This window comes from Centruroides sculpturatus, unplaced genomic scaffold, assembly GCF_000671375.1.
Source record: "Centruroides sculpturatus isolate CEXI.00-Female unplaced genomic scaffold, Cexi_2.0 scaffold589, whole genome shotgun sequence".
NCBI lineage: Eukaryota > Metazoa > Arthropoda > Arachnida > Scorpiones > Buthidae > Centruroides > Centruroides sculpturatus.
Window position 1 is genome coordinate 456296 of NW_019384972.1, and position 24522 is coordinate 480817.

The 24522-nt window shown below is 29.3% G+C and overlaps 1 protein-coding gene across 1 annotated transcript; it reads right to left on the minus strand.

The window, feature by feature from the left end:
- Window positions 1-389: 389 nt before the first annotated feature.
- Window positions 390-23472, minus strand: LOC111632633 (39S ribosomal protein L19, mitochondrial-like). The gene is made up of 5 exons (XM_023377129.1): window positions 23372-23472; window positions 14422-14546; window positions 14162-14296; window positions 7605-7792; window positions 390-712 (listed from the first exon to the last, which is right to left on the minus strand). Exons 2-5 carry the CDS (start codon window positions 14471-14473, stop codon window positions 440-442), a joined length of 648 nt encoding a protein of 215 aa, XP_023232897.1. The 5' UTR covers window positions 14474-14546; window positions 23372-23472; the 3' UTR covers window positions 390-439.
- Between the last annotated feature and the right edge of the window lie 1050 nt (window positions 23473-24522).

Sequence of the window (24522 nt, forward strand, 5' to 3'; positions counted from 1 at the left end):
AATAGCAGTCTGATTAATTATGGCAAGAGTTTTATTTGTAGAATTGAGAGATTACATTTTTCCAGTATCTAACCGACATTCCAAAGCCCAACATATTGATACTAATCCAATCCAGTTTCAAATTTGTATTTTTGTTAGCCTTTATTGAGTCGGCCATTCTCTGATGCCCTTGCCTGCAACAATTACAAGTGAATGACGACGAGTTCTTACACTTAGCAGTTAAGTCTTTTAAATAGATTGATTACATTGCGTATTTGTGAATCTCCATCATAAGAGGTTTTTTAAATTAAAATTGTTCATAAAGATTTTTATGAACACTTTAAATATGAATCAAAGGTAATCATAAGTAAATGAATTGTTACTACAAAAAGAAAAACAATTTATGGAGTTTATATATGGCTTAATTTTATTAATAAACTACATCTTCATTAATACATAATTAATTATCTCTGGCTTTCAACAGTTGCTTTTTACGTCTTTCTTTTTTCTGTTTCTGACTTAGAGATATGTGATGTTGGTGGACTTCTTCCCAGATTTCTTTCTGGTGTTCTTCGGGAACGTTTTCTCTGTATTCTTTCATCAAGTCGAATTTCTCCCAGGGCTTTTCGTGTTGTTTTGCTTTTCTGTAATCTAGTTCCGAAAGTTCGTACTCTATTCCTTTCAGTTCAAAACGTTCCCAATGAGCGTACCAGGGAGGGGGCTTTAATTTAACCTAAATTGACGATAAATATTTGTATAGCGTTATTTTCTTTAGCATTAAAAAAAAATCTTATAATGGTAATTGAATTAACCTAAAAACTCATAATTTTTCTTTTGGTCATCTAAACCGCTTGTGTCGAACACCGGTTGCGATGACAACCCGTAGATGAAGAGAGGATTACGGTCCACTTTAAGATGTTTTTATATTTTAATACAAAAACATCTTAAACTGCAAAACCTCTCTGAAAAGGATTATAGAATATCAGTGTCTTTCCATTATTTTAATTCAAGATTATATTTTCACTTAGAATTTATTCTAATCATATTTTTCTTAATTAGACAGATGTAAATTTTTGTCTTCAATTTTAATTAACTAATATAAAGTCCATTGAAATGGTCATCTTTTAATCAATTATTAATCAAAAATGTTTTGCAAGGACACTGCCAGAGGACTGCTCGAAATCTACGTATTACCGGCATCTCTCGACGGATAAAAATTTGAGCGAGAAAACAACTATCATTTCTTATCCAATTAACGTTTTAATTTTTAATTGGATATTTCAAAGGAATTTTTTTCAAACTTGGGCCGCTCGATCGCCAAGGAACGTATTTTGGAATGTGAAAACAAATAAAAGGCGATTGTTTCGATGAACTTTGAAAACAAAGTTAATTAAAATTGATAAATTACTTATAGTTAACTGATATTTTTCTTAGACAAATAATTTATGCAAGTATCTTGTTTATAAAATGTGCATTTCATAAATTAATGTTATAAGAACACTTTAAATTTTTTTGTATTGTTTAGTTCAGTGATGTCACACTCATATAAGATCACAGACTACCAAATACAGTAAGTAGAAATTATATGATATATTATATATATACAGTAGAGTGTCAATTAACCAAAAGTTTTCCGGTCGGCAAATTTAAATTTCCACTAGTGCTGTGGCACTGCAATCTTTGACTATGGGCTCTCCAAAATTATTTTTGTTGGTGTGCGTGTTTTAGCTGGCAGCACTGGTGCGACCATGAGAGGATTTGAACAAATTTCAACACGGGATAGGTTAATATATTTTTTCGTACATAATTGGTTGTCTGAAAAATCGATTTTCTGAACAACCCCAGTCCCCAATTGATTTGGATAATCAATGATCTATATATATAGTACAATGTCCTTGTTCTAAAAAATAATTATATATATAATTTTTTACAACAAGGACGTTGAATGACCCATGTAAAAACTCATAAAATATAGGTAGTATCATTTTAAAGACTAATAAATTATTTACGCCAAGCACTGTTACCACATCTGAGTAAAAATTTGCAAAGAACAAAAAATTTTATAGTTGCAGACTTTGGAAAAATAAATCAATATGTGAAAAGTAAACTTTTATTTTTAATGTTAGGGAAACATACTTTTGCTGGTATCTAACTCAATAACCTATCAGTCATCCACTTGATTGGTGGGATTTTTTTCTTCTCTTTTTTTGTGCTTCATTCATTGCAAATTCACTTTTTGGTCTAAAAACAGAAAACTTAGATAAGTAGTCGGATAAATTGGAATCAAAAACATTCAATCTTGTGATGGAGGCATTTTCTGGAATCTTCCCCTTTGTCATCATCTTCATTTACATTACTCTCATACCAATGTATGTAAGTAATGTGTAGAGATTCACTGTTGTGTTCACAAAACAGCCGTGTACATATGGAAGGAGCATGTTTCTTTAAAGGAATCTGTAGAAATCACCAGATTCTCCAGATTCAAATTTCTTAATTTTTAGCTTTGGAATTGTGGCGATATCACAAAGGACAACAGTATTTTGAGCTCTTCTTGATTCATACTAAAACAACCTCTCGCACAACTTCCGGGAAGATAAACCAACACCAAAAAAAACCTTTTTTAATTTCCCAGTATGAACAAATTTAAACAAAACGAACGTTTTCGACCATAAACTTGGTCTTCATCGGGCTAATGGCCAGTATAAATTCGAACACAGTGTTTATAAATTATTTTTAAATTCCAAATTATTTAAATCTTGGAAAACAATTTTTACCGTACATGTTAGTAAAGTGATAAAAATATCTTATATACAAAGCAGGCCCATGTGTGTGGATGTAAAGATATTTTTATCACTTTACTAACGTGTACGGTAAAAATCGTTTTCCAACATTTAAATATTTTGGAATTTAAAAATAATTTATAAACACTGTGTTCGAATTTATACTGGCCATTAGCCTGACGAAGACCAAGTTTATGGTCGAAAACGTTCGTTTTGTTTAAATTTGTTCATACTGGGATATTAAAAAAGGTTTTTTTGTGTTGATGAGCTAATATACCAACCTGCACAAAGTTCATTCTGTTTCAACTGGTCTTAAAATGTGGACCATAGTCAAGAGGCTTTTTCATTCTTCTAAAACTTGTGTGATGCTCAATTTTATTTTATGAAACTTTTCTCACACATCAAGCAAAATAAGTTCTGATTTCACCATTTTTATACATCTACTCAAAATAAGATTTATGAACATTTGTCTCCTAATGATCAATACTCATTCACTGGCGATTAAAGAATGATAATCAATAATTTTCTGTCATTCTAGATGAATATACTTCTCTCTGAATAAGTCATCACAACCTATTGTAGTATTGTGTCAGAATTGATGTTTTGTATGTATAATATAATGTTACAAAAGGAATCTAACTGGTCATTCAAAATAAGAAGCAATTTTTGAGCATAGAAAATGTTTTATGATGCCAAAAACTTTAGACATCTGGAAGTGTCATTAGTACTTGTTACTGATACTTAAATTTTGTTCACATGTATTTTTAGCATACTGAAGTCAATATTCTATTATCCACAGATTTTGTTAAAAGATACTGTTGTTTGAGCAAAAAAGTGGTAACATAAATACAGTAGAATTTAGTTAATCCTCATGTGAATGGAGCAGTCGAGCTAGAACCAGTCATCACATGGTAAAAAAGTAACTGGATAGTGCAGCAAACATACAAGGTCAGAATAATATTGCTTTTCCTGTTCCGGTGGAGAATACTAAAATCCTCGAAAAAGTAAATGAGGGAATTTTTGTTGGTCCCCAAGTAAGACAACTTTTGAAGACCTAATTTGAAGGAAAAGAATGTGATGCATTCTATAGTCTGTCTGTATTTAGAACGAAGCTGCCATACTGTAGTCCAAAAGGGGTAAAAAAAAAAAATCAATAACTTTCCAATACTGGGATAAATCATCAGAAGAGTAAAAATGTGTTAATTTGAGGTATATATAATGCAGCACAAAACAAACCAAATTTTGTCTGTATATATATGTTAATTACGCTTTTTTCGTAATTCTATACATTTAAAAACAAATAAATTAATGCAGAACAAAACAAGCATTTAATGGCATGTTTTCTTCCTGTCTTGCTGTAGAGTCCAGCAATAATCTGCTATACTGCTTTTCCATTGAACGCTTTCTCAATGTTCATCAGAAAAATCGAAACAGCTCCTAGGTTGGAATGCAGGAAATGATCTATAACGACATTTTACAGTCCAAGGTTTGAATGTAACTCTCCTTCAACTGCCATATATTATGCTATATAATTTATAATTACTATTGCCAAATTATAGCCTAATGATATATGGCAGGACACTACCAACTTCTCCACCTCACGTCCTTTTCCTTCAAACACTTCAAAAGGATATCAATAAACTTTATAGTTTATTGGTGTTTAATTTTTAAAATACAAAAAATTTTGTGAACTTCTTTGCTTTCCTTCTGTCTTTTGTGTCCGTCGGCAGTCCAGAACAAATTTATATGTGGAGACGACGGCCCCGTAACAATATGCAAACTGGAATAGCATCTCCGCATATAAATTTGTTCTGGACTGCCGATGGACACAAAAGGGAGGAATTTTATAAAAGTGATTATTGGTTGAAGCAAAATGAGTTTTAGCACCATAGATCAAAATTATTAGTTCTGTTAACCATTTTAAAAGTTATGAGAGTTATGAAAATGATTGGTTTTTATTGTACTAGGGTCATCCAATACACACTTGTGTTTTTTGGTTTATATAAAAGATCAGAGTTAATGTCATATAAATGTACCTGTATAATAAGAAAAGTGTTGCTCTGTCTTCTGAGCATTTTCACTGAAGAGGGGCTTAGATACTAACCTTATAGCTGAGAGGAAGTCTACCGGGTTTTATTGATTTGGAGTAAAGAGACATATACTCAAACTATGTATTTAACAGCTACCTCACCTGATATTGAGGACTCTAGAATTTAACTACTTCTTAAATAGAAATAAGTTGAAACTGGTTACTTTGTACTTAAATATTTGTAGTCTCGGGAAAAAAGTGGAAAAACAAATTTTTAAGCAATTAGAGAATGGGGACATAAATAAAACCCTGATGAAAGAGCCAGAATTTCACTTAAACAAAAGCTTAACCAAACATAGTGGGGACTGATTTCTTTGTAATATTAGATGTAATAAAGACAAATTTTTCCAGTTCAATGAGAGTGACCGAAAAGTTGGAAATTTTCGTAGACACCCGGTCCTAAAACGAATTAGTTAGAAAACAAATGACTATTAAGTTTAACAAATTACAACAATCCTGTCATGTCTTTTGAGTGATGCGACAAAAGAGGCATTTGACATTAATTGATATCGGCACCGGCACCCTCAGGATTTGACATGCACGCACGCACTGCACACCTATCAAAATTGTCTCTGATTCCATCCATGAGCCACTGGTAGGGAGCAATTTTAACTAAGTGGATTGTTTAAAATATTCTTTACTTTTTAAATATTAAATGTTAGTTTTGTGATGAAACGTACATAAAAATATATATCCATCACACATTTTATTTTAACAAGTAAGTTTTTATAATTTTAGCCCTTTAGAATGTAATTGTGATATTGAAAATTTATTTTAAAAAGTTTTGGCTCAAGACCATGTAAACATTATTAAAAGAGAAAGGCCAATGCCTAAATTAAATATAAATATATCAACAAAAAAATTTGTTCGACATTTTCATGATAAAGTTTATGAAGACATAAAATGGCTTTGACGATTAAATAATTTGAGTAAAGGTGGCAAAAGAACAGAATCGATGCGAGATTTATGATTTTCTTAGTAAAACTGAAACAATTTGGAAATCAAAATAGAATAGAATTTGACATTAGTAAACAATATAAAATAAATATTGAAAATTATAACAAAGTTATGGCTAATAGATATAATATATCTAAATTAGTAGATGTTAACGAAGCAAGAATTGCCATTTAGAGGACATATGGCATCTGTTGAATCTAATATAACAGAGGTAATAAATAAGCAAATTCAATATAATTAAGTGCGTTAGATAATCTGTTTGTTTGATAAGCCAGTAAAAACTGTAGACTTCTCTAAATGTATTTTTAATTAACAAATATGAATGGACCCTAGACCATCACTGACTGATTGTCCCTGAAAGTCTGCTTCTTACAGAAACACAGCTTCTCTATCATCAAATGTCATGTCACGGCACGGATGTATAGTCTTTGTTTACCTTTACTATATACTTAAGCTCATGTATAAAAATAAAAATATATATTTGTAAAAAGTAATTACAAAGTCCTTCAATCATTTTGTAATATGTGTTAACTTTTTAAAGAAAGTTTAAAATAATTTTCGTTTTATAGCAATTCCTCCCTTCTTTTCCACAATGTCCTTGATATATTGGACTCCGTTCCTCACCACCCATCTGCCCTCATTGTGAATGAGGAAAAAAGATCCTCTTAATATTCACAGGGCACAAAGCAAGTTAAAAAAAAAATTCACTTTAGCATCAGCCACTCATAATAAATCTTGTATAAACTATAAGAATATAAGAAAAGTGGTATATTAACTTACAGATTTGCCTCAGTTAATTGGGGTTCTACTGTATTATCATCATAATCTTATAAAATGCAATATATAAATAGTGTTGATTAAAAAATTGTTTTCAATTCGAAAATATTTTGTTTACTACTACTACATTTGTCTTTTGGGAATAATGATTCTATTGAAATTCAGATGTATATTGCTATCGTAAATTTTTTCTGGTCCATATTTTGATCTAACACATTTTTGAAGAAGTAAAAAAACAAATTTCAATAAAATTATTTACTTCCTTTTCTAGAAAATTGCTTTAAAAAATTCTTAAAATTTATTTGAGCATGTATAGCAACCTTAAAGGCAAATTCTACATATTTGACTGTTTTTCACCACACACTTAGATGTGTCTTGCACCTAGCTTGCCCAATCAGTATTTTATTCTAATTTTATCCTCTGAATGAAACAGTAAGCAAAAATTTAATGACCTGTTCTTTCAATACAGAAATCATAAAAAATAAATTTCTATTAGACTTTTTCAATTATTATTTGCACAAATTTTAGTCAGTTACAATGTTATTGTCCTTCTGATATATTATGTAAAATTGAAGCAAACATCCTTTTATATTAGTATCAAATATTACCTCCAGGTAGCCAACTGTTTATATTTTTCCACAAACAAACATTTCTGTCCTGTTTTAGGACAACTTATGAATAAACATAAGTCACTGTTGGAACTGTTGAAATAGTTACTTATGTTTGTTAAAAAGCTGAAGCTGTCCTAAAACAGGATAGAAACATTTCTTTGTGAAAAATTTTAAACAGTTATCTACCTGAAAGCAAGCATTTAATACAGATTATTGTATTATTTTTGCTGGTTTGTTAAGATTGTAAAGGAAGATTTGTTCCAGATCTTAATTAACATGTGTTCCTGAAAAAACTATCTACTGTGTAAAAAACAGAATTGGGCATCGTTCATAAAATATAAGTTCTCATAATTTTAATACTGAACGCAAAATAATTGCTCACATTTTTATATGAAAACCATTGACACTTACTTTCATTGGATTAATTGGAACGGGTGCTCCTTCGGTGCGTGTTTCGGCTTCCATATCAAATGGAAATGTACTGTATTCGGGTGCTGCATCTCTCAAATATACTAGATGAAAATCTAATCGCTTTTCCAATTTTAACACTTCGATCTTCCGTATCGTTGGATTATATAAATCGTATCTAATTTCGACTCCTAGAGAAATAAGAATAAATGAAATGATTATTGATATACTCTTATCAATAATCATTTCTTTGTGAAAAATTTTAAACAGTTATCTACCTGAAAGCAAGCATTTAATACAGATTATTGTATTAAATGCTTGCTTTTAATACAATAATTGTAAAAATCCTTAGTAAACACAATTTTGATGATGATCATAAATGATAAATTAATTTACCAGTATTTGTAGTTTACCATAAATTTATATATAACCATGCTGATCATTCACAGTGCCAATTAGGAATGATTTAGCACTCAGCCATATTCAAGCATAATATTTTTAAATATTAAAATTATACATGCAAATATATCATTTCAATAATTACATGGATTTAGTAATCAAATGTTAAAAATATCTAATAAAACTTATATCTGTCAACTTGTAACTTAAACTTTGCTACGGTCACTGTTAATAATTTTATTTGTATCCTGTGATATGAAATATTTTTTGATTGATTAATTGGTTAAGATGAACATAAATACATTAAACTATGCGGCCAGCCACAATTCTGCACATTACGGCTGGGACTGACCTGCATAAGGAATCATAACTCTAACAATATTACTCAAGATAAATTACAAAGGTCTGAGATATAAGAACCTGGATCCCCAGTGTAGAAGGCTAATGATATAATATTTAAAAATTTTTGTATTTGGTAGATGACAACACTTAACTTAAAATTATTTATTCTGTTGCCTATTTAAAATTGATTTGTGTCTGTAACATTGAAAATTTGTTAGATATACTTTTTAAAATCACCTTATCAGTTTGTTTCTATAAATTTATTAAAAAAACCTTTTCAAGAAAGGAAAAAGGTATATACTTTGTATTTAGTTACGGAAAAAGTTTATTGTTATGTGTAATTTAAAGAAAATGAATAAAAATATGCTTTCTTTTAACATCCTATATTACAAAATCAATTCAGCCATTTATATGGCAGATAGTACAGTACATACTGGGTAAAAATCCTTAGTAAACACAATTTTGATGATGATCATAAATGATAAATTAATTTACCAGTATTTGTAGTTTACCATAAATTTATATATAACCATGCTGATCATTCACAGTGCCAATTAGGAATGATTTAGCACTCAGCCAACTTACAGTATAAGTCCCATGTGTGTGTGTGTATATATATATATATCTTATTTTTTCAAAAGTGTATTATTATTTGATTCTAAATTTGATTAATTTTGGAAATCATGTACATCATTTTAATAAATAAAACAGTGTTAGAAAGTTACAGATTTGGCAAGACCCTCCCCTTTCACATTGCATACAATGTAAAAAGAATATAATCTTGCTAAATCTTTACTTTAATATTTATAGATGTTCCATACCACTTCCATTTCCATGCACATTGTGACTAAGTAGATGAGGTCAAAACTTATATCTACTAAGGATTTTTACTTAGTAATGTGTGTACTATTTATCATATATATATATTCAATGATGTTTTTTAACACCATGCACAGAAATTCATTTTACAATAATATAATTTTATCAGTGATAATACAATCTATTTTCTTAATTACTTAAAATTGAAATATGTTACTTTTTAGGAAAATTATTATTGTAATAAATCATTACATATATATAATATAGTACACAAAGAATTTTATATTCTGTAAAACAATCTGTTGTCAACTTAAACTATGCAAATCTTAAATTTTTTTTATGCCTACAGAAGAAATTCAATGCTTGAATTTATCAAATGTTTCAGTTGTGTAAAGCAAGGTTTCACAACTTTTTCTCATTGCAGACTAGTAATTATATGCAACTATAAATTATGCATATTTATTAACTTATTTAGAATTCCTGCACATAACAAAGTATGTACAGTAACTACAGATGACTTTTAAATAGTAATCTAGAATCAACTGCCCTAGTGTTATATTTTTCTGTAGACTGGTGATTGAAAAACACTGATGCAAAAAATATGATAAATAAAGAAGAATCCTTTTGTAGTTTACAGAATTTATCAAACACTAAACAAAAAATTTTTTAGACTATTCAGCCAGTTTAAGGCCAATACCATAAATATTTTTGGTATGTTCATGCTTTTTCAACATTTTTGTGGATTGTCTTAATTTTGAATAGAAAATTTTTAAATTAGAATTTAAAAATAATCAGTTCATTAAAAGAGAAAGAATCCTAATAATGGTCTATAAATTAGACTGAAAACTTTAAACATGAAAAATTATTTGTTATCTAAATTCTTTGAATTTTGAACATATTTTAAAAGTGTTCAAAATTCAAGAATATTTACAAAAATTATGATAATATACATGGGATCAGATCATTTATACTCTAATCATTTAATTTTCTATCTAAAATAATTAAACACAATTAATTTGTAAATAAAGTAAAAATATAATAATAAAGCTACAACAACTGCCGTACGACATTGGGCTAAAAATATATTTCTATGAGGAGATTACTTTTTACCAAAAAAAGTGCAATGGAATAATTAATTAGGAAAGAAAAATTCTTCAGTATTTCTTTAATTTGATACTTTCTGAAAAATTAAAAACTAGCAAAAATATTTTTATATAGATGTTTGTAAATCATTGAAACCTGATTTACAAACTTTGAAGTAAATAAATTACAGTGGAACCTCTCATAAAGAGCAAAACAAATTGTAAAAAACTGACTCGCTTAACGAGGGATGGATAGAGGGAAAATCCCAGATTGTGCGCATGCTCCATCAGTCTGTGTTTAGCACTCGTTCCACTAGCATCTTAGTGTCGCTCGTGTTCAGACATATTACATATAAACATCAACAACCATAGTCCATTATATTGATATAATAAACATGCCAAACAATATGCCAAATTCTTGGACTATGTAAAGGCTATAGTTAAATGTTAGAAATTAATTAATTTGACTAGAGATGGAAGCATAACTGCCTATCTCTAGTCAAATTAATTAATTTCTAATATTTAACTATAGCCTTTACATAGCCCAAGACTAGCGTGTTTATCAGACATATTATCTGTGATTTTTTTTTGTTTTCTGCAAATCAGATTTGCATTCCAGGTTGGTTCATTCCATGCTAGAAGAAATGATAATGATGATGATTCACGCTCCTTAACAATGTATATTGTATAATTTTCTTTGAATAAACATTATATAAATATTTGAGTATTTTTTTGGCATGGAATGCATTATCATATATTACATTAATTTATATGGGAAAAATTGTTTCGCTTAACGAGTGTTTCGCATTATGAGTAAGATTCTGGAACGAATTATGCTCATTAAGCAAGGTTCCACTGTAATATATTTTTATATCTACCAATTTATGAAAAAAAAAATACCATTTTCTTATTTTTTAAATCTCAGTAACTTCATATGACTCTATGAGGTGTCTGTCACCATCAAAATTATTTCTTATTTTTTGGTATACTGAAAGTACTAATTGACAGTAACTAATAGGAGTCATTCTTATTCGAATGACTCCTATTAGTTACTGTCAATCTATGTCAGTTCAAAAAAATTAAATTCTTTTGGAAAATTATAAAGTCATCAATAAACTTAAGCAAAACTATTTTCTCTATCACACTGAAAGTAGAGTGAGCTCTCATTACAGTTCATTTTTTTTTTAATATATATAATTCAATTACCTAGTCTAAAGGATTTCAAATTAAGTAGTTGTCAAAAATTTTAAGATTAGTAACAGTTACTTGGAAATTACAAATTTAACAGAGAATATTTTAATTTTTAAAATGTAAAAGATTTAATGTTAAATGTCATTGAACTTAACATTGCTAAGATTCTTTAAGAATTTTACTCACCAATATAAATTGCTAAAAGCTTATATTTTATAGTGAAATATTAAAATTTGAACATTTAATTATTTCTACCTGTCAAGTAGGTTTTTCAGGTTTGGTGCAAAGACAAAAGAGATTTGGTTTTACCAGATGGGCCAGAAATTGCTACGCATAAGTAATGTAATTAGTCATGTGCCCTAGTGAAGGTGGACCTGAAATAACATGACAGAAGGGAGCAGGGTCAGACTATCCCCTTAAAAGGAAGAGAGAAGTCTTACTCTCCCCTTCTGGAGTGAGATATAATAAGAGTGACTAAAGTTGGTAGATGAGTAGTATATTATATATATAAATTGTATCCAGAAATGTGTGTAAATAAAGGACTGAACTTAACAAAATGTAGAGTCATATGGTGTTCTTTCCAAATGGATAATTGTACACATCCCTGATAAGTAGATTTAATTCTTTCCTCCTCCTCCTCATTTTACATTAATAGAAACTAGTTCTATTATTGTAAAATGAAATATAACTTTTACATATCTAAAAAATGTATCAAACATTGACCAAAAAAACCATTAAAATGCAGCTTTTTATTAACTAATTGAACGTTTTTGGCTATTTGAATGACCTTCCTCAGGAATAAAAAATAAAAGTCAATGATTTTTATAAAACAAAGTTTGTTATGGAACAATTTTGAACATATGAATTTTCATAGCTGTCTAGTGCGCAAGCCCGTAAAAATATATACGAGTTACTTTTATATTTATATATCATTTATATATATATATATTTGTACAATAATAATAAATACTTAAATAAAAATGATGCTCCCCTACTAACAGTTACTCAAAAACTTTATTAACACGCACATGCCTCCACACAAGTACAGCATAAAACATCCACTAGAATTGCTCCAGAAATTGAAAAATATGAAGTTAAAAAAAGGAAGTTACATGACGGGTTTAGACTTTAAAGCTTTATACCCTTCAATAAAACTATAGCCATGTTTTTGTCATCCGAGAGACTTCCTAATAAGCAAGATCGGAAATGCAGAAAATACGGAAAAACAATTACTAGAACTGACACATCTTGCTAAATATTCATCGATTTTTAATTTTAAAGTAATAACATACACTCAACATAGAGGAGTGGCAATGGGAAGTCCTGTATCCAGTGCTTTGTACAAGATGGTCCTAAGGACTTTAGAGAAGGCCATCATACCAAAATATTCAGTATATGTCTTAATATTTGCATGCTATGTTGACGACGTCTTCATTTTCTGGAAAGAAAAACCAGACATACAACAATTTATCAGAGACGTCAATTCCAACAAGTTTGGCCTAGAACTTGAGCTACATCAAGAAAATGATAAAACTATACATTTCCTAGACATAATAATAGAAGTAGAGAAAGGAGGGGAAATTACTACAAAAGTGTACAGAAAGCAGACCTATAACCCGTTGTTAATACCATGGACCTCCCACGATCCAACAAGTTATAAATTAGCAGCATTCCAGGCACTTATAAAGAGAGCATAAACATACTGCAGCAAAGTACAAGACCGAATCAAAGAATTAGAGCACATTAAAGAGCTAGCTAGGCAATTCTGAGTCAACCAGAAGGTGGTAAATGCCATCATTAATAAAATAGAAGTTAATGAAATTAATGAATGGGAAAGAATACAAGAATACACTGTGATGGAATACACAACACCCTAAGCAATATTTACAAAGCAACAGGAGCTGCAACAAACAAAAAGATAACTTTTAAAAGAAATCCAACAATATACTAAATGCTATGTACAGACAAAAGATATAGACCAGAGCCTTATTGCAGGAATTTATAGAATACCCATACAAGACGAAAGGCGACAAAAAAAGTTTTACTGTCACAGGAAGGTCATTAAAAGAAAGGTTAAAAGAACATAAAAGGAATGTACAGAAAGAACAGCCAGTCACTGCACTAGCGATGTACGTTATAGCAGACCCAAAAAAGGTAGTAGTGAATTGGGAAAGAGCTAAAATAATACAAAAGATTCAGGACAAGAGACACGTTAAATACGCAGAAGCATGGCAAATATACAAGACTAAACAGGAAGGACAAGCAATAAACTTTAGAGAATCGAGTAAAGTCTCAGCGGAATTGAGAGCAGGCATAATCTGAATACTTTAGTATAAAAAGGAACAAACGGTCAAGGAATTAGGCACAGTTGTGTTAATATTTCAGTTATTTATATTTTATTTAGGTATTTATTCTTATTTTATAGTTATATGTCGCTTATATATATATTTGTACAAATAACCCATACATATTGTATTTTTATGGGCTTGCGCACTAGACAGCTACGAAAATTCAAACGTTCAAAATCATTCCGTAACAAACTTCGTTTTATAAAAATCAAAATCATTCAATTTTTATTCCTGAGGAAGGTCATTCAAATGGCCAAAAATGTTCAATTAGTTAATAAAAAGCTGCATTTTAAAGGTTTTTTTTGTCAATGTTTGACTACTATTTAACTGCAGTTTGAAAAGAGTGTAAAAAATGTATATTATCATTTTGAATACAAACCTAAATGATCGACTACATTTCTAAGTATGAAGCTGGCTCTTAATCCATGCCCTTCTCTCAATATACAAATTCCAACAAATCTGTTAGTTTTTCCAGGTGACCAAGGTTCAGATACAGTTACTGCAAGAATACTACCTACAAGAATGAAAACATATGTATTATTTGAATTTTATATTTATATTTTATTCATGCTATTACAATTTACAAAACAAATTTTATTAAAAAAGATATAATTATATGAAAAAATTTTGCTAGCATACCAACGTAAAACTCTGGAATTTCAAGAACAGATCTCCGCTTTAACATATCCATCCTCTCTAGAGACTCACGAATTTTGTGTCTACGATTTCTTTGCGGGTTGGGCAAAAATTCCGGATAAATAAATCTGAAAATAACCAAATTTCAATCAATCTTCATTATTTGATATAACGGGTGTTATTACAAAGGGGGTTAAATATCATTGTTACTTTAAATTTGATATATGAACAAAACATTTATATAATTTATGTAATGTTAACATGGCAAAACTGTCACAGAATAAAATTTGATAACAAAAATCAGATGTCAGTGTAGCAGCTCGGATATCCAAAAGAATATTACAAGAATCAAGGTGTTTTCTCATATTCATCACTGTCATTCCATAAAAAGAACACTCAGCATCACACAAGACATTAAATAAGTTTTTGATAAACATAAACGGTAAAATAATTAATGTGAATTGTGCAGCAAAGGACTTTATTTTGTAACTCAAATTAGATAATAAATATAGTGCTGGAGTCCACATTCTATTAAGAAAAATTCCAGTCCCATCCCTTTCACTCAAATAATGAACACCTTTTGACCAACATAAATCTCTTAGTCGTCGATCATAATTCAGAAGGAACGAAACTTTCACTTAAAAAATTCATATAACTAGAGGACAATCCATTAGTATTTAATAATTCTTTAATTATAACAAACCACGACTTCAAAAAAGAATTACTATTTATCCGTGAAAATCTTGTATATATCAATTTTCGATAATCATCTTCCGATAGGTCAATAAGTTTCCTCCAAAACCGAAACAAATATTTTATTGATAAATTAATAGTGAAGTCCACAGACAGATCTATTAATATGGAACACCTGCATAAAGTAGAACAACTGTATTGTCTCAAATCTGTCTACTAAGAAACCACCCAAAGCCGGAAAAGCATAAAAAATACTTGGTCCAATCAAGGAATCAAATAATCTAAAATAATTATTTAATGAAGATGCTTTAATTTTAATAAATAACTTGATGAGATTGGAGATTTTAGCTCTGGCGTCAAGTAAACCTTTATTTCTTCTTCACATGGCACTTTTTTCTAGCATTTAAATAAATACATAGATATTTAAAATTTGACACAATTTCTAGTTTATGGGTTTCTAAACTAAAATTGTCTGTTTCTTAAGTTTACTACCTCTACAAAAAATCATAAGCCTTGCCTTTTCTGAATTAACTGCCAATCAATTTTCTCCAAGTAAGATTGGGTCTTTCCCTAAGCACAGAAGCTGAATTAGCCAAGAGAAGGACATCGTCGGCATAAAGAAGACAGTTAATTTCAATATGAGAAGCCAATGCTATCGTAGAGCTTTGACCTCTCAGAAGGTCAGGAAGATCATTCAAAAACAAAATTAAAAGGATAGGACTCGATGGTTCTCCGCGAGGTAACCCTCTACTATTAGACTCAACATAATCAGTACAAAATGAAAAAGCCTCTATAAAATATCTTGTATTAGAGAAGAGACTTTTAAATAAATTAATGAAAAATGCAGAAAGACCAATACTCCTAAGCTTATATCATAACAAATCATGATAAGACTGTATTGTAAGCTTTCTTGAGATCAATAAAAGCAGTACATAATTTCCTTCATTTCCTTGAAGGTGACATTTGAATAAGACCAACCAAAATAAACAAATTGTATTCAACACCTCTATTTTTAATAAGTGCTCCTTGGAGAGATGTAACAGTATTAAATTCATTCATCCAATTCCAGAGATGGTTTGCCATTACAGTTGAAAAAACCTTTCTAAATATGCTAATTAAAGCAATTGGTCTATAATTAGTTGGAGTCTGCCTACTTCCCCTCTTGTAAATCATCCTTAAAGTGATTTATTTCCAAGATAAAGGAAAAGAGCAACTAGACAAAAGGGATTAAACATATGCAATATATCTAGTAATATTTCTGTAGAAAGGTATTTTATCATTTCATTCCTTATATTATCAAGACTGGGAGTCTTAGATGATTTTAATTTTCTGATTCACTCAAAGTGATAGAATCATCCAAAAGACGAAAATTATTACCAAAGCTTAAATCAATATAAATTACTGTATTAAGCCCAGCAAAATATTCTCTGAAATAATTCAACCAATCTGAGGGGAATATAGCATTTTCACATGGTTTCTTAATTTGAAATTTATTAACTAATGACCAAAAATCTCTAGTATTTTTAGTCCTCAATAGTTGTGAGTTTAATTTGGCCAAGAATATCTGTTTCTTTGCCTTACACAGCAACTTATAGCTTTTATTTAATTTGAAGTATTTGTCCAATAGATTTCTAGTTTTATTTCTACAAAACATTCGTAATACTCAGTTCTTTGTTTTCTTTAAATGTAGACACTGAGGATCAAACCATTGTCTCTCAAATGATAATAAAGAATATATATATATGGTTTGCTGTATATTAGTTAATATGACGATTTTAGTCTCTGTAATCCAAAATTATTCTTGGTAGACCAATCTCACAGCAATCGTATTGGCAAATTAAGTTTATATTACAAAATGAACTTAATTTGCCAATACGATTGCTGTGAGATTGGTCTACCAAGAATAATTTTGGATTACAGAGACTAAAATCGTCATATTAGATAATAAAGAAATATTTTTCTTAATCATTTCACATTGTAAAGATGAAGTTAACAAGGTTGTCAATAGTTCATCATAGATACTCTGCGCATCCTACAGAAAGGTCCTTTTAACCAAAATATATAACAAATTGATAAGAGATAAATAATTATTCAATCTTTCTTGTTTCCATACATAACAAATTTTTGGAAGTTTCCGAGTCAATACAACATCCATCATAAATCCAAACGATATTGAAATCAGAAAATGATGAGAATTAAAAATATCAATAACTCTAAAATGTAATAATCTGTCTAATAAATTCACATTTACTGTTATTAAATCTATAACAGATTGACTATCTGGCTAAATTTACTTTTCTTTTGACAGTTGGTCTGAGATACATCAACCATTTAATATATATAATCCGTACAACTTAATTAATTATAAAAAACCTTTTCCTCTTTGATTTAATATTAAATCATTAGATCTTCAGGAATTTAAAACATTAGTATTAAACCAGGTGTAAAAATTATCCAATATCTCGCCTATTCTAGCATTCATGTCTCCTAAAATAATTATATCATCCTGAGAAAAATTTCTTAACAAATCTTCCATTTTAGCTAATAATATATAAAGATCTATTCTCAAATAAACAAGAGCAATTATCAAACTATAACTAAGTGAACAAAAGTTTTTCCTACAATTAAATCTAATTACTATCAGATCGTCAGAGTTAAACAACAATTCTAAAGAACCTAATTTATGGGAAACTGCAAGAATGAGACTGCCGTACAGATGGTCAGAACTAATTGGTTTTTTAGCAAATTGTTCGTATAAAAATAAATCTCGATTCAAGAAAGATAGGACTTGTTTATAGGAATTAGTTAACCAAGTCTCAGTGAAAGCAACTAAATCATAATTTTGCAAAAAATATATAAACTCTTGGTCATTCATTGTCAAGTCCAATGTTCCTTGACAATTCCAAGACAGTATTCCCATTACTAAAGTTTTATCCCTCTCTTTAGCAATTGTTCTAATTAATCCTTTTGACTGGATTTGTGTAAAAAACTATGAATCTTCTGCAGTTCATTTGTTTGTAAATTGTAAGTGAATTTGTCACCATCAAGCAATCAGCTTTCAGAAATGCTTTTTTATTCAAAAATTTAGCTCTGCAAAAAAGGAAACAATTTTTTACATCTAAGTCTTGATCTAAATGACAAATCATCAAAAACTTTAATGCACGAGGACAGCAACTCCTGAATTTTCTTTAAATTTTTAAAAAATAAATCTGTTGTCAGCTTGAGTATAGACCTTGAACAATACAAGCAGAGTTCCCAATATTTGATAACTGTTAATAAAAGGAATAGACTTCTGTTCTGTCTTTTAAACAACTCAACAAAGCAATTAGCATTATTAACTAATTCTTCATTGTTACCACTGAAACTGGAAATGATAATGTTATTTTTTTTCAAATCGTTGTATACAGAGTTTATATAATAATTCTGAAGAGAAAAATTATCCATACAAACAGTTCTAAAAGTCAAAAGTTCAGTAACTTCTTCCAGGCAGGTTAGACGTTCATCATACTCCTTATATAAATTAGACAACCAGTCAAATTTCGATGACAATTCTTCCAATTTCAATAGAATGGTATCAAAACGTTCCTTAAGAATACAGAATCTTCTGAGGAATTTGAGAAGAAATAGCCTGCCATGCAAAATAATCATCCAATCGAGATGATTTCAATGTTGGTTTGCTTGGAGATCGACAACGTTTACCAACAGAAGTTGAAGCTTTATTGCAAGGAGAAGGTGGTGTACGAGACATTGGACCTGGATTAAGTTCAACTCCTTCAATAATAAATAAAAAAAACAAAATTAAAAAAGAAAGTATTACGGTAGAAAAAGACATCCTCAATAAAGTCAATTAATGGTAAATGGTTGAATTGTGGATCGTAGCAGTAAGTCATAAAAAAACAAGCCAACAACCAGCACTGTCAACAGCATCCCAAAATAACTAAATATACCTGTAATTCTGTTAAATAAACACAAAACAAAAATAAAAAATGATAAACAAAAACAGAATTCTAAAATTTGACTTATTTAACAGGATATAATTCCACAGTAAGCAAATATTAAAAAAAGTATTCTTCAAATATAATATGAAAGAAAGTACATTTTATGTATTTCTTTTCCATTACCAATTGCTGTAATATTGTTAAACTTAAAAACTTAAAAAGTTCTGTTCCTTCACATAAGCATTTGAAACATTTTAATTATAATATAATATAATTAAAGTGTAAGATTAATATCCAAAAATGATAAAGTTATTATAATAATAAAAGAGAAATGCTTTAATGAAAAAAGATAGCACACTTAAAGAGCAAAGACTTTGAGCTACTAGAAATAATGATTTGCACATGGAAAGAATGAACACACTTAACGTTCTGTTTCTTAATTTTATTGTATTTTATTGTCAAATCTCTATTCGTGACAATAAGTATTTAGTACTCAAAAGTACTTGAACTCTTTTTGTACATTATTTTGTTCCATTAAAGCATTTATAACGAGAAATTAAAATTAAAAAAAATGATTTTAGATAATTAGTAAAGAATCATTATTCTATGAACAGAATGATGAGAGTTGTACAAAGCCAAAAGTTGGAGAGTTAAATTATGCTAAATATATATTAATGGAATTAATAGACCTATATTAAAACAAATACAGTGTATGTTCTTGATATGTAAGTTTATAAAAAGTCATTATGTAAATTTTATATATTCTTTCTTCACTTTACGATGACATTTTGAAATGTTGAAAGTACTTGCATGTATTTAGTTCAAGTAAATAATTTTATTGCTGACAAACAGTACATTTTCTTCCTTATCCTTATATTCAGTTTATCATCTGATCATTCTTTTCAACCAGCTTCTTTACATTTATTCTAATTAAAGAATATTTATAAAACAAATATTCTTGAATATAACATAAAAACATTTTTAAAGATAATTATGCTTACTACATGGCGCACAAAAAAATTCTCCATCCATCATATTTGATTACATTTGAAATTGTATTAAATTTATTTTATTAACTTATAGTTTTCTTTTTTATATTACATTCCATTAAAATATATGCAAAGTAAGAAATTAACCTGCATTTCCAGTTTCCACATTTTTGAAAGTGGCAAAGGTGTATTAAATCAGATTATATAGATGGATCAATATTCATACCACTAAAAATAGCATCTTAGTATTAACTGCAGAGAACAAGGTGTTTTTTTTTTTTTGTTTCATTCCAAATCAGGTCAAAGTATTCATTTACTATGTATGAAATTATAACTCTGTTTTTGTGCATATTTTTTAATTATATTTTGTGAATAATCAATAGGACTAAAGATTATTGTTAACACTGTATTCTAAATCATAATAAAATAGACTGTTTTGTTGAGTGGAGCTCTGTGTAAATCAGAAAGTGTTTTTGCCTGTGATAAAATTTTAAAGCAACTGGACGATCACTAAACATGATTTTCTTGCAAATACATACAATTCAGCAAGGTCAATTTCATGATGAAGCAGGAATTTTGACAGTGGACTGAGATATTCAAGATCAAAGCTCATTATGTAATGTCTATGTATGCCAATTGTAAACTGGTTGTGTGCTACATGTCAATCAAGTTTCCAACTGTTATCAGTTTAAATTGATCTCTATGACATTTTAGACTTAGATCAATTTTAAACCCTTTTTTTTAACAGTTTTAGTTTTCTATGCCACAGAGCTCAGTTGTTTTCCTAGAAAATACCTAGTAATTTACGACTATCATAAAATATCTTGTATTGATGGTAAAACAAAACATTAAAATTCAATAAGAATAAATATTTATTTTGCATGTTTTGTGCAAGCACACAAACTATGCATTAAACACAATGGAATTACTTTGAAACGTAATTTGCAGAATAATTCTGTATTTATTTTACAATATGCATTTCAAACATAACAGGTTTCTCTTTAGTCTTAATACATAGATTTTTTTTTTAGGATTTACAGATATGCATGAACATTATTAATTTTATAATAAATACTTCACAACATATATACATATGCAACAAAACTCCAAAAAATAAGAACATTTCATATATTAAACTTATCATAAAATTAATATATAGTATTACTCTGCAAATTGTGGGTCTCAAGGTCATTCTGTTCTTTATTTAATCCAGCATGATACGTCTGTCTTTGGAAAAAACGTGCTAGCACAAAATACACAAAATAAGACAATGGACAAAAGGCTATTTGAATAACACAATAAATATTTACGACTGAAGCAGTATTCAAATACACAGTTTAATAAACTAAGAGAATGTTTTAATTAAGATTATTATTTGGAAGGAGGAGCATGCCATGTAAATTGATCATTATTAAACTAGAATATTAACAAAAATTCAAAACTGAATTTAAAAATAACATTTAAACAGGTCACTAATTGGTCATTGGTATCAATATTATAAACCTTACTAAATCCAGCACGAATTTAAATACTATTGGCATTTTTAAAGACAGTCTTCAGATCCCTCCACAGTCCAAATGTTTTTATCATTCAAAAACAGTCCTATAGCATAATAATTTGATATAGTAAACATGTTCGCCAATCAATTGAACAAGTACTAACACATGTTGCTGTTAATGGAGACAATTGAGCAATTTAATACACTGCTAAATGGAAGTATTTGTTTTTTGATGTATAACATGATAAAGCAATTTTCTGCTTAGATGTATGTTTATGATGTGGAAATATTGTTTTATTCTTTTTCATTTGTTTTACTTCCTCCAGGTGCAATAAACTCTAAGTTTCAAGTTCTAGCCTTCTTCCTGTCCTATAAGATCCTGAATTAATGAAACCAAAATATATTTTTCACTGACAGTTTTATCACAAACTATATAAAGCTTGAAAAGCAAACACTTACAAAGAAGCTTAGTACTATGGAGAAACCAAACTCATACAACTCTTCAAATTTTCAGAGTGCACGACAAAACCTCTATCCTTTTTTAATTGAATAAAATGTGGTATGTACTAATTTCAACCTGCTCTACAACTTTACAGTTGGAACTGTAGTTCTGTATACAATAGGAGCTGAGATAATCCTCTTTTCTGGGAGGAGGAAGAAATTAACTGATGCACCAATGAATAGTCCACACCCAACAATGTATAAAACAATGTTGTTCACTTGAATTTGACAGTCCTTTCTGAGTTATTAGTCTGGATTTAAATTTAGGAGACACCCTATATCAGGCATGGCCCGCGATCAATCTTTCAACATTAGGTATTGAAATCCGAATAGCTCGATGAAAAATTCTGACGCCTAAAAAAAAAAAGTCAACAACTCACTGTGTGCATTTAGAGTTAACCTGCCATTACAAATCTCTTAAGTACAGCATAGAATGTTGATAAAGCATGATAATCTGAAAAATGTATCTGTAATCTCTATGTGCAATTTAGTCTCTACAGGGTGACACCACGAGATCTCACACCACCTCAAAATCTTCCTAGGGCAGCCTCTGGTTCAGCCCGTGAAAAAAGTTCTCTTTCCAATTTGGTCCCTGGGCAAAAACTGTTGCCCATCCCTGCCCTATATATTTAATTATGTTTCCTTTGTCTATACTCATATAAATAATTGAATAATGCTTTCAGTCATACTGTAATTTTATTCTTCTTTGTTTCAATCATAAAAATATTTAAAAATTTAAATATCTTTCAACAGTACAAAAGTATAATTTCTAATTCTAAGAAGAATTGACTAAATTCATCTTAAAATAATATAAATAGATAATAAAATCGATAAACTCTTATAAACATCATAAAAAGTTATTTTATTGGAATAATTGCTAACAAATCTCACACTCCTGAGCATTTTCCTTTAAGAACTATTTACATTTGTGTCTGTGACCTTACAGCCAGGCTTCGGGAATGTGAGATTTATTATTAATTACATATAATAGATAGTTGTTTTTTATATCATTTTAATATGAACATATTCATACAATCTGCCAAATTATCAGGCTATGATTAGGTTAATTTTTATTAAAGCCAGACAATAATTTGGCAGATTGTCCGACTTTAATCAAAAATCAGGTTTGTCACGTTGTTGTTTATAAACATGTTCTAGTCACGTGAAGATAACTCAACATATTAGTTTAAAGTTTTACTAAATGTTGTTAAGATACACTGTTAATTTCATAAAAATAAAATGAAATAATTATGAAATTGTGAACTCAATAAGTATCTTGTTAAATATAATTACACTATAAATCATATTGATAATTATTATTAGTAAATATTTACCTATACTCTGCCAATGTTTTAAAATCTGGTACACTGACTTTATTTTCACTTTTTTCAGGTAAATTTTTCTGTTCCTCCTTATTAATATCTGGTATCGCAGTGGAATATACATGTAAATTTATTTTTATTAAAATTTTAAACATTCTATAGCATTCTCTACTTAATATTTTTTCTGATTTCTTTTTCTTTTCTTCCTTATTAATTTGTTCTAACAAATCATGCGAATCCCTCCTCTCCATCGTGTGAAATATTTACAAAAATAGTTTTTTCATTTGAATGCAGATGACGCTGTTGAAGGAATAGGTTTTAGTGTTGCCATTTATTTTCAATTAAAATGTTTACAAGAAAGAACTGTGATGTTAAAAACTTATCAAACCGTTCTGTTACAAATAATCATTTTCTGATATTTATGTTAATTTTTTAACATGTATTCAAAATTTTGCGTCGAAAATTTAGATGATGTTTTTTTATTAGGGAGATAATATATAAGGTGATCATAATTAAAGGGTACGTGTTCAGAGTTCGCTGTAAAAATAACTATTACGCAAATCTCAGTCAATTTTGGTAATACTGTCCTGAGTACGTGGTTCGATTTTCGAGAAAATTTTGACTTCAAAATTCAGCTGCTAGGACGAAAATTACCGTTGCTATTTCCTTAAAACGTGCACATTACGAACGTTTTAAACAAATTTCGGGTATAAAACTTCTTCACAATTCTTCGACAGATGAAGTCTTGATGCTCACTACGAGATTGCTCGTTACTGTTAAACTCTTCTATCAACGAAACAGCAATGCCATGTGTGCATTTATCTTAAAAATAATTGGCCACTTGGCCAGAAGGACGGAAAAAAAATTCGTCCGTCTGGCCAATATGGATATGCGCGCACTAAGCGGGTGGGCAGATAGAGAGGACGCAAAGGAAAAAATTCTNTCGAACTGTCGCCTTTTTATAGCGTCAACATCGGACTCGCTGATCAATTAGTGCTTACTGAACCGTAGCACTATGCAAATGTCATGTGGTTTATCAACCTTCTTGGCCCCCGAAATGTTTGGTGAAGAAAATATGGCCCGCTGGCTATGATAAGTTGGACAGCGCTGCTCTAGTCGATTCCTTGGAACAATATGAATCAACTCTCTTATTAATAAAAATC